The sequence below is a fragment of the Lutra lutra genome, chromosome 9 (assembly GCF_902655055.1).
Source record: "Lutra lutra chromosome 9, mLutLut1.2, whole genome shotgun sequence".
Classification (NCBI taxonomy): domain Eukaryota; kingdom Metazoa; phylum Chordata; class Mammalia; order Carnivora; family Mustelidae; genus Lutra; species Lutra lutra.
In genome coordinates, this window is record NC_062286.1 from 114,465,502 (window position 1) to 114,480,246 (window position 14,745).

The 14,745-nt window shown below is 50.9% G+C and overlaps 1 protein-coding gene across 1 annotated transcript; it reads left to right on the forward strand.

The window, feature by feature from the left end:
• The first annotated feature begins 3,297 nt into the window (after positions 1–3,297).
• On the forward strand, positions 3,298–14,274 carry DDRGK1 (DDRGK domain containing 1). The gene is made up of 9 exons (XM_047746073.1): positions 3,298–3,468; positions 4,642–4,848; positions 6,316–6,428; positions 6,656–6,757; positions 9,957–10,079; positions 10,347–10,385; positions 12,981–13,037; positions 13,549–13,597; positions 13,975–14,274. The coding sequence occupies exons 1-9, from the start codon at positions 3,378–3,380 to the stop codon at positions 14,139–14,141; spliced, it is 948 nt and encodes a 315-aa protein (XP_047602029.1). The 5' UTR covers positions 3,298–3,377; the 3' UTR covers positions 14,142–14,274.
• The last annotated feature ends 471 nt before the right edge of the window (positions 14,275–14,745 follow it).

The window sequence follows — 14,745 nt, forward strand, 5'->3', positions numbered from 1 at the left end:
TATGCAGTACGGTATTGGTAACTGTAGTCAGCATATTACTTACCATACTGTACATCTCCAGGATTATCTTATAACTGGAAGTTAATACCTTTCAGCCCCCTTCACCCATTCTCCCCTAACCCAACTACAGATCTGCTCTTTGTATCCTTGAGCTTATTTTGTTTTTGTTTTTTTCAGACCCAGCTACTTGCCTTTGAATTTAAATTTGGCATAGCCTAAAGCTTCTTCTCAACATCTCCCAAGCTTGGGACTTGAGTATTTCAACTCCATTTCCTCATCCCTACAGCCTCTCACATCTATCATGCCTTCTCCATGCCCACTCCCTCAGCCAGATCTTTGCATCCTGAATTCTACCTCTAAAATAATTCCCTGATCAGTCCCTTGTCTCCATCCCCACTACTACTGTCTGAACCCAGCCCTCTTTGGTTCCTACTGGACCAGGGCAGCAGCTGTTTCCCTGTTGTTCTCCCGGCCATCTTCTTCCCCCTCCACAAACCTTAAATAATATGCTTGGGGTCCAGGACTCTGAGAACCTGAGAACTCTAAATGAAAACTGTAAAAATGGTTATCTGAGGCAGCAAGGAAGAGTTATCTCTATTGATAATTTGTTGTTTTGAGGGGCACCTGGGTGGCTCAGTGGGTTAAAGCCTCTGCCTTCGGCTCAGGTCATGATCCCGGAGTCCTGGGATCGAGCCCCACATGGGGCTATCTGCTCAGCAGGGAGCCTGCTTCCCTTCCTCTCTCTCTGCCCGCCTCTCTGCCTACTTGTGATCTCTCTCTCCGTCAAAAAAAAAAAAAAAAAAAAATCTTAAAAAAAAAAAATTTGTTGTTTTGACCTTCCAGAAACTTTCTGTGCATGTGCAAATTACACACAAAAAATGTATAAAGTCTTAATTTTTAGTTAAAAAAAAAGTTTGCTTTTTAGAAATCACTATACCCATTGTGGGGCTCAAAGCCACGACCCTGAGATCGTGAGTTTGAGTCACATGCCTTTCCAACTAAGCCAGCCAGGTGCCCCAAAATTTTTAGGTTTTTTAAAAGATTTTATTTATTTGAGAGATAGCGTGCATGCATATGTGGACAAGAAGGGGGGCGGGCAGTGGAGGGAAGCAGCAGAGGGAGAAGGAGAAGCATATTCCCCGCTGAGCAGGGAGCCCAATGTGGAGCTCTGTGCCAGGACCCCAGGATCATGACCTGAGCCAAAGGCAGATGCTTAACCAACTGAGCCACCAGGTGCCCCTAATTTTTAGTTTTTAATAAAAATTTTTATTATGAGAAATTTCAAACTTACACAAAAATGTCAAACTTAAAAAAATAGAAAAGAGCAGTAGAATGAGGAAACATACCCATTACCCAACTTTAATAATTTTCAACATTTGCTATTTTTATTTCACCTATTCTGGCCTATTTGCTTGCTTAAAATTTAAAAATGTAAATTATGTAATATTCCAGAGTTACAGGAAATAATAAAATAGATGCAGAAGTTCCACTATTCCAGCTTAACAACTGTTAAAATGTTCACATGGTGCCGTCTTTTTTCAAATCTTCCACTTCATACTATTGTTCCTTGGATCTTTGTATTATCACACACACAACGAGCTTCATACTACGTTACAACAGATTCCCAGTAGATTTTTGCTTTTTCAAAAATCTTGAGTTTAGCCCCACCTACACCAAAAGATAAAGTCAATTCCCATCAACTTTCTAAAGTGGTTTAGATTTTTAACATATGCATTTTAAATGATGTGTATTTATTGTTTACTTATATTCAGGAAAACTGGGAGGTTTAGCCATAATGCTGGCATATCCATTGGTAATCAATGTATGAAAGTGATTGTTTTTTGGGAGGGAGAATTTATACATTTAATTAGTTATATGCTTTAATTTTGTACATGTGTTGGCTTTCAAAGAATTTTCATTGTGTACCAATTATTTCTCAGAAATGAGTAATGAATTATCCTGGAATTGAAATATTCTAATTTTTATGGACCTTACAAAGTAGTAGTTTCTCTGAATATTAAACTTTTTTGTGTGTCTATTAATAACTTGTCATTTTTGATACTGATTGATTCCAGGGGGCCCACATAGTGTTTATAGCTGTTAAAAGTGAACTAAATGAAGACTTACAATTTTTGAAGTAATAGTTGCCTGTGTTTTTTACTATATTTTTTGTTACTTAGTGCCTCAATGATCACTTGTTATTCTTATTTAAATCCTATTACTGTCTAATAAATGAGACATTTATGATAAAAATAAATAAAATCTTGAGTTTACATACTGTCCCCAGGTTTTTTCCCCAATTTTACTGAGGTATAATTACTACCTAGTTTCTAAATAATTCTTTTTTAAAGATTTTATTTATTTATTTATTTATTAGAGAGCATGGACAAGGGGAGCGGCTGAGGGAGAGGGAGAAGCAGGCACCCCACTGAGCAGGGAACCGGGCAGGATCCTGTGATCATGACCCCAGCTGCAGGCAAACACTTAGCCAACTGAGCTACCCAGGAGCCCCTTTCTAGATAATTCTTAAGAATTAAAGGGAAATTAAATTCCATGGGTACTTAAATTTTGAGTGCTCACTATGGAAAACTGGGTCACAAATTCTCATAGTAGTCTAATAAAGCTAATTTTATACTAAAATAGGTATAAAGTTGCAGGTGTGGGTACAAAAATAATATCACAACTCATTTAAATATAAGATTTGTTCTCTTCTCCTCCCCTCTCCTTTTTAAGAAATCATTTGTCACAGATACAGGCAAAGCTCTGCCCCAAATCTCATCCATCGTTTTCCCTCCTCCCAACATCTATCTTGAAATTGGTGTGTATCATTCCTTAGCATTTTTTTTTTAAAGATTTTACTTATTTATTTCACAGAGAGAGATCACAAGTAGGCAGAGAGGCAGGCAGAGAGAGAGAGAGAAAGAGAGAGAGAGAGAGGGAGGGAGGAGGAAGCAGGTTCTCCGCTGAGCAGAGAGCCCGATGCGGGACTCGATCCCAGGACCCTGAGATCATGACCTGAGCCGAAGGCAGCGGCTTAACCCACTGAGCCACCCAGGCGCCCTCCTTAGCATTTTTTTGTACTTTTTCTACATATGTATGTTTCTATAAACGCTCTGCGATATTGCTTAATGCTTTTAAAACACATATAAATGTGGCACAGCACAAAATCGTTTGAGATCATTTCTTCGTATGCCCCCCGAATTCCTTTTACAGTAAAAAATTGAGGCGTCTCTAGGGAGTGCGCGGCCTGGGCGGGGCCCCGGCTGGTGGGCGGAGTCTAGAATTGGAAACGGGAGGGGCCATACAGCCGTTGGGCGGGGCCCGGGAGATCCGGGGCCTCCGGGTGGACGCGCCGGTTCCGCCTGGAAGCTGCTGTCATGGTGGTCCCCGTGGTGTACCTGGTGGCGGCAGCTCTGCTTGTCGGCCTTATCTTTTTCCTGACTCACAGCCGGGGCCGGACGAGAGCAGGTAGGAGAAGCCGCCGCTCCAGGGCCGGTGGGGCCGCGTTCTCTGGCCTCCTGAGCCTTTGTAGGCCGTCGCACCGCGGTTCCTGCGCATGCGCTGGGCTGACGAGTAGCTCCGCGCCGGTCGCGCTTGTCATGTTGCAGGCCAGTTGCGCGCCTGCGCATACCTGCGCGTCGCGGACGCGGCGGTGAGCCGCAGTGCAGCAACGCTACTCGCGGACGGGATGGCAGCTCCCCTACACCTTCTCCCCCAGTCTCAAAGATGGTCTCACTCAATCCATGTCCTCGCCCCCCGGCACTCTAGACTCAAAGGGGCCCGTTCCCTGGCGGACATGCTCCCATCCGTCATTGGGTCTATCCCCTGTGCACCCCAGGAGAGACCGCAGGGTTGTTGCGTCCCACCCAGGCTGGCTCCAGAGCGGGTGCCAAGAAGGGGGCCCTTGAGTATACTGTGCCTACCTACGAGCTGTAACTCCCTGAATCTCTCTCTTGACACCTCAAAGAGAGCACCTGTGCACCTTTCTCTCTCCTGCACCCCCGACCAGGAGCTCAGGTCATCTGCTAGGGTACGGAACAGATGTGCATGTCATCCTCCGTCCCCCATTTCTTGTCAGTATGTGGTTTTGTGTATATGTCTCTCCTCCTCTCTGGGCCCACCGGCTACTTCAGAGCACTTATATGCTCCAAGGGCAGGGGTCGGGTAGGTGGAGAGAGCTGAAGTAAGGCAGATAGCCAGGAAATCTTCCTGGAAGGGAAGCTTCATTCCCCAGGTGTGCTCCTGGGTGGCATGCCTTATAAAACTATGGCAGGTGGTGTTAGGCAGGCAAGAAATAAATGCAGTCTTGCAGTAGGTATTCAGATGTAGTCTGGAGAAGTCAGGGTGAGCTTCCTGGAGGAAGTTGGGCTTCATCTCCTCCTGCAGGGTGGTAGTCTTCTGGCCAGCTGGCTGGAAAGGTATTGACAAAGGCAGGAGGGAACAGATGATCCTGCTGCAAAGGACCAAGGTGTGGGTCTGGGTTATAAAGGCCCTTATGATCTGAGAAACTGGGGCTTTGTGCTTTAGGCTGCCATAAACTGAAGGAAGTTGAGTGGAAGGTGAGGCTTCCAGGGTGCTGCTCCCCTGCCATCAGGTGGGTTGGACTGCTAGACAGTTGTGTGGTTCCTCTCTTCCCTACAGCTGGCCAGGAACCATTGCACAATGAGGAGCTGCCGGTAGTAGCAGGCTCAGTGGCCCAACCTCGGCCCCTGGAGCCTGAGGAGCAGAGAACTGGGGGCAGGCCCCGGCGCCGGAGGGATCTGGGCAGCCGCCTGCAGGCCCAGCGCCGAGCCCAGCGTGTCACCTGGGCAGAGGTGGATGAGAATGAGGAGGAGGCCATCATCCCAGGTGAGAAGGGCCCAGCCTGGAGGAGAAAGGGGCTGGTTTAGGGCATGAAGGGACCTCCAAAGCTGGGTGGAAGAGTGGGGTGTGAAGCTATAGTGTAGGAGACATGTCTGGGAGCCAAAGGATAGGGTTGGGGGAGAGGAGACATGGGACCCATCCTTTGGTCCTGGTTCTGGACCCTGACCAGCAATTCTGGACCCTGATCCCTATTCCCTTGGGCTAGCCCCCTCTTCCTTCATTTTGGCTTTCAGTGTCTAAGCAAGAGGACAGGGGTCTTTAGATTGACCTAGATAGTTCCTCATCCCACTTCTTATATCCCAGCACCTTACTGGTATGGGCACAGTCATTTTCTGAGAGCCTCACTCTAGGACCAGAGTACCCAGCTAAGAGCTTCTGCAGTTCCTGAGGTGAGGTCACCTGTAATCCTAGAAGGGTTTAGGGTTGGAGACTTTTTTTTGATGGAGCTTCCATATCCCTGGGAGACCGACAGAGGCCCTGGGATTTTGAGAAAAAATATCTCTTCTGCAGTGCTCAAACCTGGCTTGAGCCTGAGGAAGGGGCACTTGGGACTTTTGCCCTGGTACTTTTGGGAATTAGCCCTTTAGCTCAAAAAAGATGCAGTCTGGTGCCATTCCTCTTGTCTCAGACTTAGGATCAGGCATCTCTGCTGCTTGGGCATCAACAGGTTTTGGTTTTTAAATTTTATTTATTTGAGAGAGCGAGGGCACACATGCACATACACATGCATGCTGGGAGCACAAGCAGGGGGAGGAGCAGATAGGGAGGGAAAAAGTAGGGGGGAATCTCAAGCAGATGCCACGCTGAGTGCAGAGCCAGAAGCAGGGCTTGAGATCATGACCTGGGCCAAAATCAAGATTTAGGGGCCACCCAGGTGCCCCAACAAGTCTTTAACTTTTAGCTGGCCCTAACTTTAGGTAGTCTTGGGGTTGGAGCTGTCTTTTTGGCCAGGGGCTGAGCCCAGAACCCTTAGCAGTTCCTGAACAGAGTGAGGACAATTTTAGATATGAGGCAGGGATACATTTCCCCATGAGGCCATCCTTCCCTGAGGTTTAGCTCAGAGACAAACCAGAGAAGTCCGTAAGCCCAAACATCCCTGCTGGTGATTTTCAGACTCTTGGATATTGGAACGTGACATCTCCCTTTTCATGGTGATGCATTGGCTAAAGTTGCTATCTGTTCCCTTGCCCCGTGATTCCCTTACATTTCCCCTACCTTACCCTCTACCCTCAACACACACACACCCTGCTCACACATTGTCACATACACACACTCAGAGCATTAATTTCTGTGTTCATGGTAGATGTCTGTGGAGGGCTGAACTGGGCTAGTGACATCTGCAGGTGAGAGGAACGGGATTCACTGCCATGTGGAAAGGGACAAGCGATAGGATGGATCCATCATCATCAGCCCTCTACAGGACCTGAACTGTCTTTCTTTGACCATACTCAGGCCAGGAGGAAGAAGGTATCGAGAAGCCGGTGGAAAGTCACCTGTCAGGGAAAATTGGAGCCAAGAAACTACGGAAGCTAGAGGAGAAACAGGCTCGAAAAGCCCAGCGTGAGGCAAGCAGGAGGGTTGGGGTGCAGCTCTGGGACGTGTGGAAAGGTCCTGCCTTCCTTGTCCCTTGTGTCAGGCCCTCCCCTCGGGCTCTTTGCATGTAGCTTGCCTGACTGTCTCTTACAGCTTGGGTCGATGGTCTGGCCCACACCTTGCCACCCTGGCCTGTTTGTGAGGTAGGCAAGGTCTGGTTGGGGGTAGGGATGTGCTCCCTATGAAGGCCTCTCTCCAGGCAGAAGAGGCTGAACGTGAGGAACGGAAACGCCTCGAGTCCCAGCGTGAGGCAGAGTGGAAGAAAGAGGAGGAGCGGCTTCGCCTGGAGGAGGAACAAAAGGTGAGACAGACCAGACACCCCCCCCACAACCTGCAGTCCTGACATCTGACACCTGAGCAGGCACCTTGCTTCTTTTTTTTTTTTTTTTTAAGATTTTATTTATTTATTTGACAGAGATCACAAGTAGGCAGAGAGGCAGGCAGAGAGAGAGGGGGAGGCAGGCTCCCCGCTGAGCAGAGAGCCTGATGCGAGGCTCGATCCCAGGACCCTGAGATCATGACCTGAGCCGAAGGCGGAGGCTTAACCCACTAAGACACCCAGGTGCCCTGGCACCTTGCTTCTTACGCAACTCCTCACACTTCTAACCTAGGAGATGGCCCATGGACTGGGTTTAGGAACAGGCCCTGGTTTATTTGGTCCCCGGACTCTAAACACAACCTGTATGAAACTGCTGCTGAAAAGCAGAGCCGGCGATGAGGATTGTTGTGCTTGTGATTTATTGAACATGCCTGAAGCATTTAAAGAAAATTGCAATGGTTAGAGTGGCTAAAACAAGCTAAGCAAGAAGGAGAAAAGTCAGAGAGGGAGTAGGGTCTGAATCCTAAAGGCCTTGAAGTTGTTAAAGTTAAGAGCTGATGGATCCTGCCTGAACCAGGTCCTGTGGAGGGCCTGGCCTGGAGGAGATAGATGCTCAGAGAATGGGAACCACTACGGTAGAGGTGGTTAGTGAGCATTTGTTTGCCAGATGCTTCCTTTCTGAGAACTGGTGCCCAAGAAAGGGAACATCACAAAAGTGCAATGTGTATACAGAGTGAGAGCCAGGACTGCCCCAGTTAAGAAGACCTCGCTGGTGCCTTTGGCCTCTCCCTGGCCCTGCTGTCCAGGGACCCTTGCTGGCAGGAAACCTGGCTTTGGCTGCTGTAGCAAGCGGGCCAGAGCACAGGAGAGAGGAGGCATTAGTGGAGGTTGCATTTTTACCTTTCTGAATAATGACCCTGCCTGATGGACCTTAAATGTTCTAGGGTTCTCCTCCCCTGCACCTTACCTTACTGTGGTATATTTCCCACGGCCAATACCGATATATTGTCTTTTTTTTTTTTTTTAAGATTTTATTTATTTATTTGACAGAGAGAGATCACAAGCAGACAGAGAGGCAGGCAGAGAGAGAGAGAGAGAGAGGGAAGCAGGCTCCCCGCCGAGCAGAGAGCCCGATGCGGGACTCGATCCCAGGACCCTGAGATCATGACCTGAGCCGAAGGCAGCGGCTTAACCCACTGAGCCACCCAGGCGCCCAATATATTGTCTTAACTAAACCCCACACATTATTCGTTATTCGGATTTCATTAATTTCCTCCACTATCCTTTTAAATGGTCACTTCTAGGACGCCACATTACACTTAGTTACCATGTCTCCCTAGGCTCCTCTGGTTGTGACATTTTCTTAGATTTTCCATGCTTTTAGTGATCTTGATAGTTTTGAGGCGGATTGGGCAAATACTTTATAGAATATTCCTCAGTTTGCTGGACTGATTTTTTTATCTCATGGTTGGACCGGGTTATGGATTTTGGGGAAGAAGATCACAGATGAAGGGCTGTTCTCAACACCGCATATGAAGGATACCTGGGGTCAACTTGGCTTATCACAACTGATGTTAACCTGGATTGCTTGGCTCAGGTTTTCTTTGCCAGATTTGTCTGCTGTGATGTTACGCCCTCCTTCTTGTAGTTCTTTGGAAACAAGTCACTGTGCACAGCCCACACTTAAGGGGTGGGAAGTTATTCTCCACCTCCTCGAGAGCAAAGTATGCAAAGTATTGGGGATTTTTTTGTATGGAAGATTTACCTTTTCTTCCCTCTGTATATATTTAGTTGTTTATACCTACATGGATTGGTGGATATGTTTCGTGTGTTGCGTTACCGTCTGATACCTTCTCATTTACCTTGTCACGTAGGTCAGCAGGAGCTCTTGCAGTTGGCCCTGTGTACCTTTGACGTAACCTCAGTTTCGTTTTCTGAGTACTTGCTTCCTTTTTGGCACTGCAAGATGCTCCAGGCTTATTTTGTGTATTCTCTGTCCCAGCTTTAGCTACATGTTTAAAAAAATCTTTTTGAGAGCTCTGGAAAATAGGCTGACTTGGAGGGAAGCTACGGCACTGGGCGGCAGTGGTGGTGAAGTGGCATGGTCAGACTGAGAAGTTTTCCGGAAGTTGAAGACAGAAGGGGTAGATAGGACTTTATTTCTGACCAGCTGGCCAGATGGCTCTGTGACGCACCGAGCCAGGGACCGGACGTGTGGGGAGTAGATCACAGGGTCTTTCTGGGATGTACTCAACTTGAGGTACCTGTGAGATGGCCCAGTGAGTGCGTCACATGGGAGGAGAGATTTGGGGCAGGGGTACAACGGTGGCAGTCACTGGCAAGGACATGGTTGTTGATGCTGTGGGCATGGCGAGGTGGCCTGAGGAGGGGGAGGAGGGAGGAGGGACAGGGCTGAGCGATGGAGGAGGTGAGAAGAGTGACCCAAGGAGCTAGAGGAAACCCAGGAGAAGGTGGGATCTGCCACCCAAGCGAGGGAAGACAAAATGGTCGGCTCTCCCCAGCACCACTGAGAGGACAGGGTTATGAGACTGATGTTGTCCCTTTGGATTAGGTGGGATGAAGGGCATGAGTAAGACCATAGCACTTGTTTTGATGGAGTTGAGTATGATGGAATTGAGTGAATGGATGATGAGGAAATGGAGCCTGGGTGTGTGTACATGAAGTTTGGACATGACAAGGAGGGGATCATTGGCAGCATTTTATTTTTATTTTTATTTTTTTTATTTTTTAAAGATTTTATTTATTTATTTGACAGAGAGAGATCACAAGTAGACGGAGAGGCAGGCAGAGAGAGAGAGAGAGAGAGGGAAGCAGGCTTCTTGCTGAGCAGAGAGCCCGACGTGGGACTCGATCCCAGGACCCTGAGATCATGACCTGAGCCGAAGGCAGCGGCTTAACCCACTGAGCCACCCAGGCGCCCCTATTGGCAGCATTTTAAAGGAGAGGGGGCTGAGCAGCACTTGTCTGGGAGATGATGGAACTGATGAGAAGACGGGCCTCTGCCTATAGCTCAGCCTTGGGTTGAGGGAGCAGTGCCTTAAAGGAACTCTGTCCCCAAGAAAGGGCCAGACTGTATGTGCTGGTGCCCTGTGGGGGCAGCAGAGCCCAGAACAGGGATGGGGTGGGCATCTGCCCCAACATACCTGACTCTTGTCCACAGGAGGAGGAAGAAAGGAAGGCCCGGGAGGAGCAGGCCCAGCGGGAGCATGAGGAGTACCTGAAACTGAAGGAAGCCTTCGTGGTGGAGGAGGAAGGTGTGGGTGAGACCATGACTGAGGAACAGGTGGGCCTGCAGCCCCTGGAAGACCCATCTTTGTGCCCACCAAGCCTGCCACCCCCTCCCAGATACCCCATCATTCCTTGCCTGCTGCCCTTGTCATGCCCTGAGAGGTGGGTGGGCATTAGGCCCAGCAGGCTCAGGTTTGGAAGAGGGGGTGCCTCCGAACCCCTTACTGTGGGAAGCTCTGCTCACACAGATGGCAAGCAGGTGGCATAAACCCCTGTAGCCCCTGCAAGGGGGACACTCACCTCGATTTCTCTGCTCCTCTAGTCCCACAGCTTCCTGACTGAGTTCATCAACTACATTAAGGTAAGAAGCCACGGAACGGAGCCTGGGCGTCCACTCCCTGCCTCACACTTGTGTGTTGTGTGTTCATGTGTGTGCATGTCATGTGTGCTCTCTGGGCGTGGAAGGAGTGGACCCAAGATGGGGCTGTTGGCGGCTAACTTGAGCCCATGCAGGGGTGGGCAGGGGACCTAGGAGTCCGCGCTGCCCAGTCCTGGCCAGAAGAGCCCCTCCTGCTTTGACAGTGGAGAGGGACCTGGTCTGTGTGGGAGGCCTGAGCCTTCAATCACTTCCTCACATTCAGGCTTTGACAGTCTCCCTGGTCCTCAGACCCCACGCTCAGTGAGTCACTGTGTTTTCAAGTTTCTTCACATGTGTTTTCTGTCAGTTCTGTCACACTGAGCTCTGTTGAGTTGAAACAAGCATCCCCGGCCACGTGTTTCTGACCAGGAACTCGGGTCTGCAGGGAAATAGGATGATGTTTCCTTTGGAATCTAGGGCGGGACAGCACGTGTGTCCCCGTCCGTCTGGAGCCGGGCTGGATGCTGCTTGGAGTTGCATAAGCATGTCCTGCTCTGCTTTGCTGCTAAGCAACTTCTCTCCCACGAAGGATGCTCCAAGGGGAGAGGTTTTCAAGTGCAGCTCAGAGGTGCAGAGGCGGCTGAGGGAAGGAGTGCAGAGGGAGTGGAGGCGGTGGAGGGGTGCTACTAGGGGGTGCCAAGGAGCCAGGCCTTGCATAATCCTCCCCACCCCAACTTCTTCCAAAGGGAGCAGGGTTCAAAATCCTCCCAGCAGTAAGGGGCTGGGCTCATGGCCTGGGGGCCTGGTATTCCTAGCGGGGAGAGAGCTCATTCCTCTCTGATGGAACCCCCGAGGGTTGCCAGGACATCTCTCACACTTTCCTAGTGCTGTTTGGAACTCACCATCCCCACTGACCCAGTGGGCAGTGACAGATCTTGAGTCTATCCGCCAGGAAGCCCTCATCCACCAGTTTCAGCTCCCCCTCACCTCTGCAGAGACTCAAATAGAGGCCCCGGGGGCAATTCCGGCCCTTGCTTTCAGAGACTCTCTAGAGAGGCCGTTTTCTGGGGGGTTCTCCAGACTCTCCTGGACCGCAGAGGTCTTTCCAGCCTGCGCAGGCTGATCCTCCTACAGCTGCTGCCTCAGGGAGAAGGACGACTTCCGGAACTCAGCCCACCTGCCTTCTTCCAGGCTTCCAGGGGAACGGGCCCTTGAATGCTAGCATTTTAGAACCTGAGACATGTTTTCGTGCTAGGTGTAGTTTATGTGCAGCGTAGGCCTAACTTGCTCTTGTCGATCCTCTCTCCCTTCTGAGCAGGGCTAAGTGGGTTGGTTTGTTTTTCTAAACGTACTTTGGGCCCCAGGATCTTCTCAGGCCAGGTCTCCAGGGACCCCTGGGGTGACTCTGTGGTCACATTCTGAGCTGTCACTGAGAACCCAGGGCCTACTCCCTGCTTTGTAGGTAGAGGCCAGCTGGCCAGGTCACCTTGTGCTTGCCACCCCCTGGCCCAGCTGCCACTCACTTGCCTCCCGGCTTGCACATTCATTTTGGCATTTTGAACAGTCACATGCCATCTGCAGCTGAGGAGGCGTCACTGTGTCACTCCTCCCCCAGCTCATTTGCTATGGAAGATTCCTGGACACACAGAAGACCGCCTTCTCTCAAGTCACATGCTATCTGTCTGGGGAGGGGATGGGGGAGGCAGGGCAGATGCCTGCGTAGGACCCAGCGGTAGACCCTTGGTCACACCCCTGCCCCCCACCAGTAACCGAAGTTTCTACCGAGGGTGTGAGGGAAGCACATGGAGCACGGCCATGCGTGGAAAGCTCTGAGCAGATTTAGTGACAGTAATTTTAAGGGTGGACACAGTGCCTCAACAGAGTGAAGAGAGGATGGGGAGCAGTGTGGCACGTCAGGGTGGTGGGGGTCTCAGGCCGAGGGGCCAGTGAACAGAGGTGAGACAAGAATGAGCTGTACTGCTCTTACCAAGACCCTGGCTCATCAGGGCTTCCCATCTGCTCTCTTCTTGTCCACATTCTCGCTTGTCGTCTTGCTGGCTATGAGCTCAAGGGCAGTAGCTGTGTCTTCTTCACCTCTGCACCCCCCACACCTTCTCAGCTTCTGGTCCTGGCAGGTCTTCAGCAAACGCAGGTCCTAGCAACAATTTTTTAATAAGCTTTTGGCATTTGTCAGCCTCTCCCTTCATCTCTGTGGTGCTTCCCCTTCCAGCCTGTTCACAATGTTAAAATGATACAGCTGAATACAGGGGAGAAAGGTAGCAGCTGTGCTCGACTCTCCATGGGTGTCTGTCTCAGGGTAGTCCCCAGGCCAGGACGTGACTCGTGGGGCAGGTGTTGGTTTGAGCAAATCCCTCCCAGTAAGCATGGGCATGAGAGTCGATGAGTGTGTGTGTGTGTGTGTGTGTGTGTGTGTGTACAGGCAGGTGGGAGAGCATGTGAATAGTGTGTGAGAGAAACAAAGCTCTCCCATGGGAGCATGGAGCCTGCTTAGCCAGCCACCCAGAACAGAACAGGCCGGTGTGCCGACCTCAGAGGGCTCCGGTGCTGAGAGGCTTTCTCCCCTCCCCCTCCTTGCAGCAATCCAAGGTCGTGCTCTTGGAAGACTTGGCTTCCCAGGTGGGCCTGCGGACTCAGGTAAGCCCTTGAAGGTGGCCTGCTCCGTGGAATATGGCCACAGGGTGTATATGGCTGTCAGAGGGGGACCGCCTTAAAGATAGGAGTCTTAATGCCCTCAAGCAAGAGTAGACTGTAGGAATTTTTTGGCACCCCAGGAATCTTGCCTTCCTACTAGACAGAGGAAAAAGAAAAGAACCCAAACCCCATCACTCCAGCAACCCCTGTAAGCGAGGCAGCCCAAACCCAGTTACCTTGACAACTCTCTTGCAAACAGGCTGTGCCAGGCTTCGTGGCCAAATGTCCCCACCACTCCTCTCCTACCTTGAAGAAAGCCTCTCTCGGAGGTCTCACAGTGCCCTGGGACCACGGCCCTATCTCCCCTGAACCTCTCCAGAAAAGAAGCAAAGAGTCACATTGGGGGTGGCCGTGAGAAGGAGAGGAGGAGATTTGAGTGTGGTGGGAGGGAGAGCGCAGCTGTCCTTTGGGATGGCAGTGCCCATCTCTGCTCTGGGACTTGCTCTTCTCATAGGATACCATAAACCGCATCCAGGACCTGCTGGCTGAGGGGACTCTGACAGGTGAGAGGATGAGAGTCGGTCACCATAGGCCCTGTCCTTGGGGTGTGTCTAGCCACAGAGGGCCTGCAGGGGTCTTTGCAGAGGCAGGATGATCCCTGTCTCGGCCCCAGGTGGGGAAGTGGTGCGCAGGAGGGCCGCTGAGCAGAGGGAGGTGCCCAGGCCTGGGAGCAGCTCTGGGTGACTGGGATAGGCAAGAAAGCTGGATTTGGATTTGACTCGCATAGTCAGGACTGGGTGCAGCCAGAGGAGCCCAGGCAGGTGGGCAGGCTTGGAGGGCTCTGAGCCACTTGTGAAGGGGTAGGTGGGTGGGTATTCTCAGGCAGTGGTGGGGAGGAGACCCTAGAAGGCTCAGCCCCACAACCCTCCTGTCCCCACAGGTGTGATTGACGACCGGGGCAAGTTCATCTACATAACCCCCGAGGAACTGGCTGCCGTGGCTAACTTCATCCGACAGCGGGGCCGGGTGTCCATCACTGAGCTTGCCCAGGCCAGCAACTCCCTCATTGCCTGGGGCCGGGAGCCCCCTGTCCAGTCCCCAGCCTGACCTAGCCCTTCCCTTTTGGACTGGCAGCTCGCACAGCCTACCCGGATGTACAGCTTAATCCCTCCCTCCACCCTGGGGGAGAGATGGAATGTGGCCAGGCAGTTACAGATTAAAGGCCTGTGAGCACTGCTGAGCTTGGTGTGGCTTGCTGTGACAGAAGGCCTGGCCTGGGAGTCCAGATGAGCAAGTGAAGTCTAGTCCTCAGAACATATCTGGGGGGTGGATGGGAGGAGCCCTGTGGGGGCAGATGAAAGTTCCATTCTTACCATGCGTTCATTCATTGAAAAAGAATATTGAGCAATTACTGTGTTCTTTTGTACCCTACAAAGATGAGATTTTTCTCTCCCTCCCCCACTTCCCAGAGCAAAAGTAAGCAACCTTAGGGCAACATCTCCCCTAATTGGGGTGGGAGGTCTCATTATTGGTTATGTGGATGGTTTGAGGAGCCCTACGGAGTGCTGAGAGCCCTTAAAGAGAAGAGGGAAGTGTCAAGGATAGAGTCCTAAGGAACATCAGCCTTTCAGAGGGCGGGAAGGGTGGTCAGGGAGGGACAGAGGCTAGGCAGGTGGAAGGAAGGGAGGAACCTGTTTGAACTGGGTAGAGT

Bases quoted from the DNA above. Each gene is read 5' to 3' on its own strand.
- DDRGK1 (XM_047746073.1), top strand. From the start codon at position 3,378: ATGGTGGTCCCCGTGGTGTACCTGGTGGCGGCAGCTCTGCTTGTCGGC. The intron at 3,469-4,641 runs GTAGGAGAAGCC...TCTTCCCTACAG, and splicing joins CCGGGGCCGGACGAGAGCAG to CTGGCCAGGAACCATTGCAC. The intron at 10,386-12,980 runs GTAAGAAGCCAC...CCCTCCTTGCAG, and splicing joins AGTTCATCAACTACATTAAG to CAATCCAAGGTCGTGCTCTT.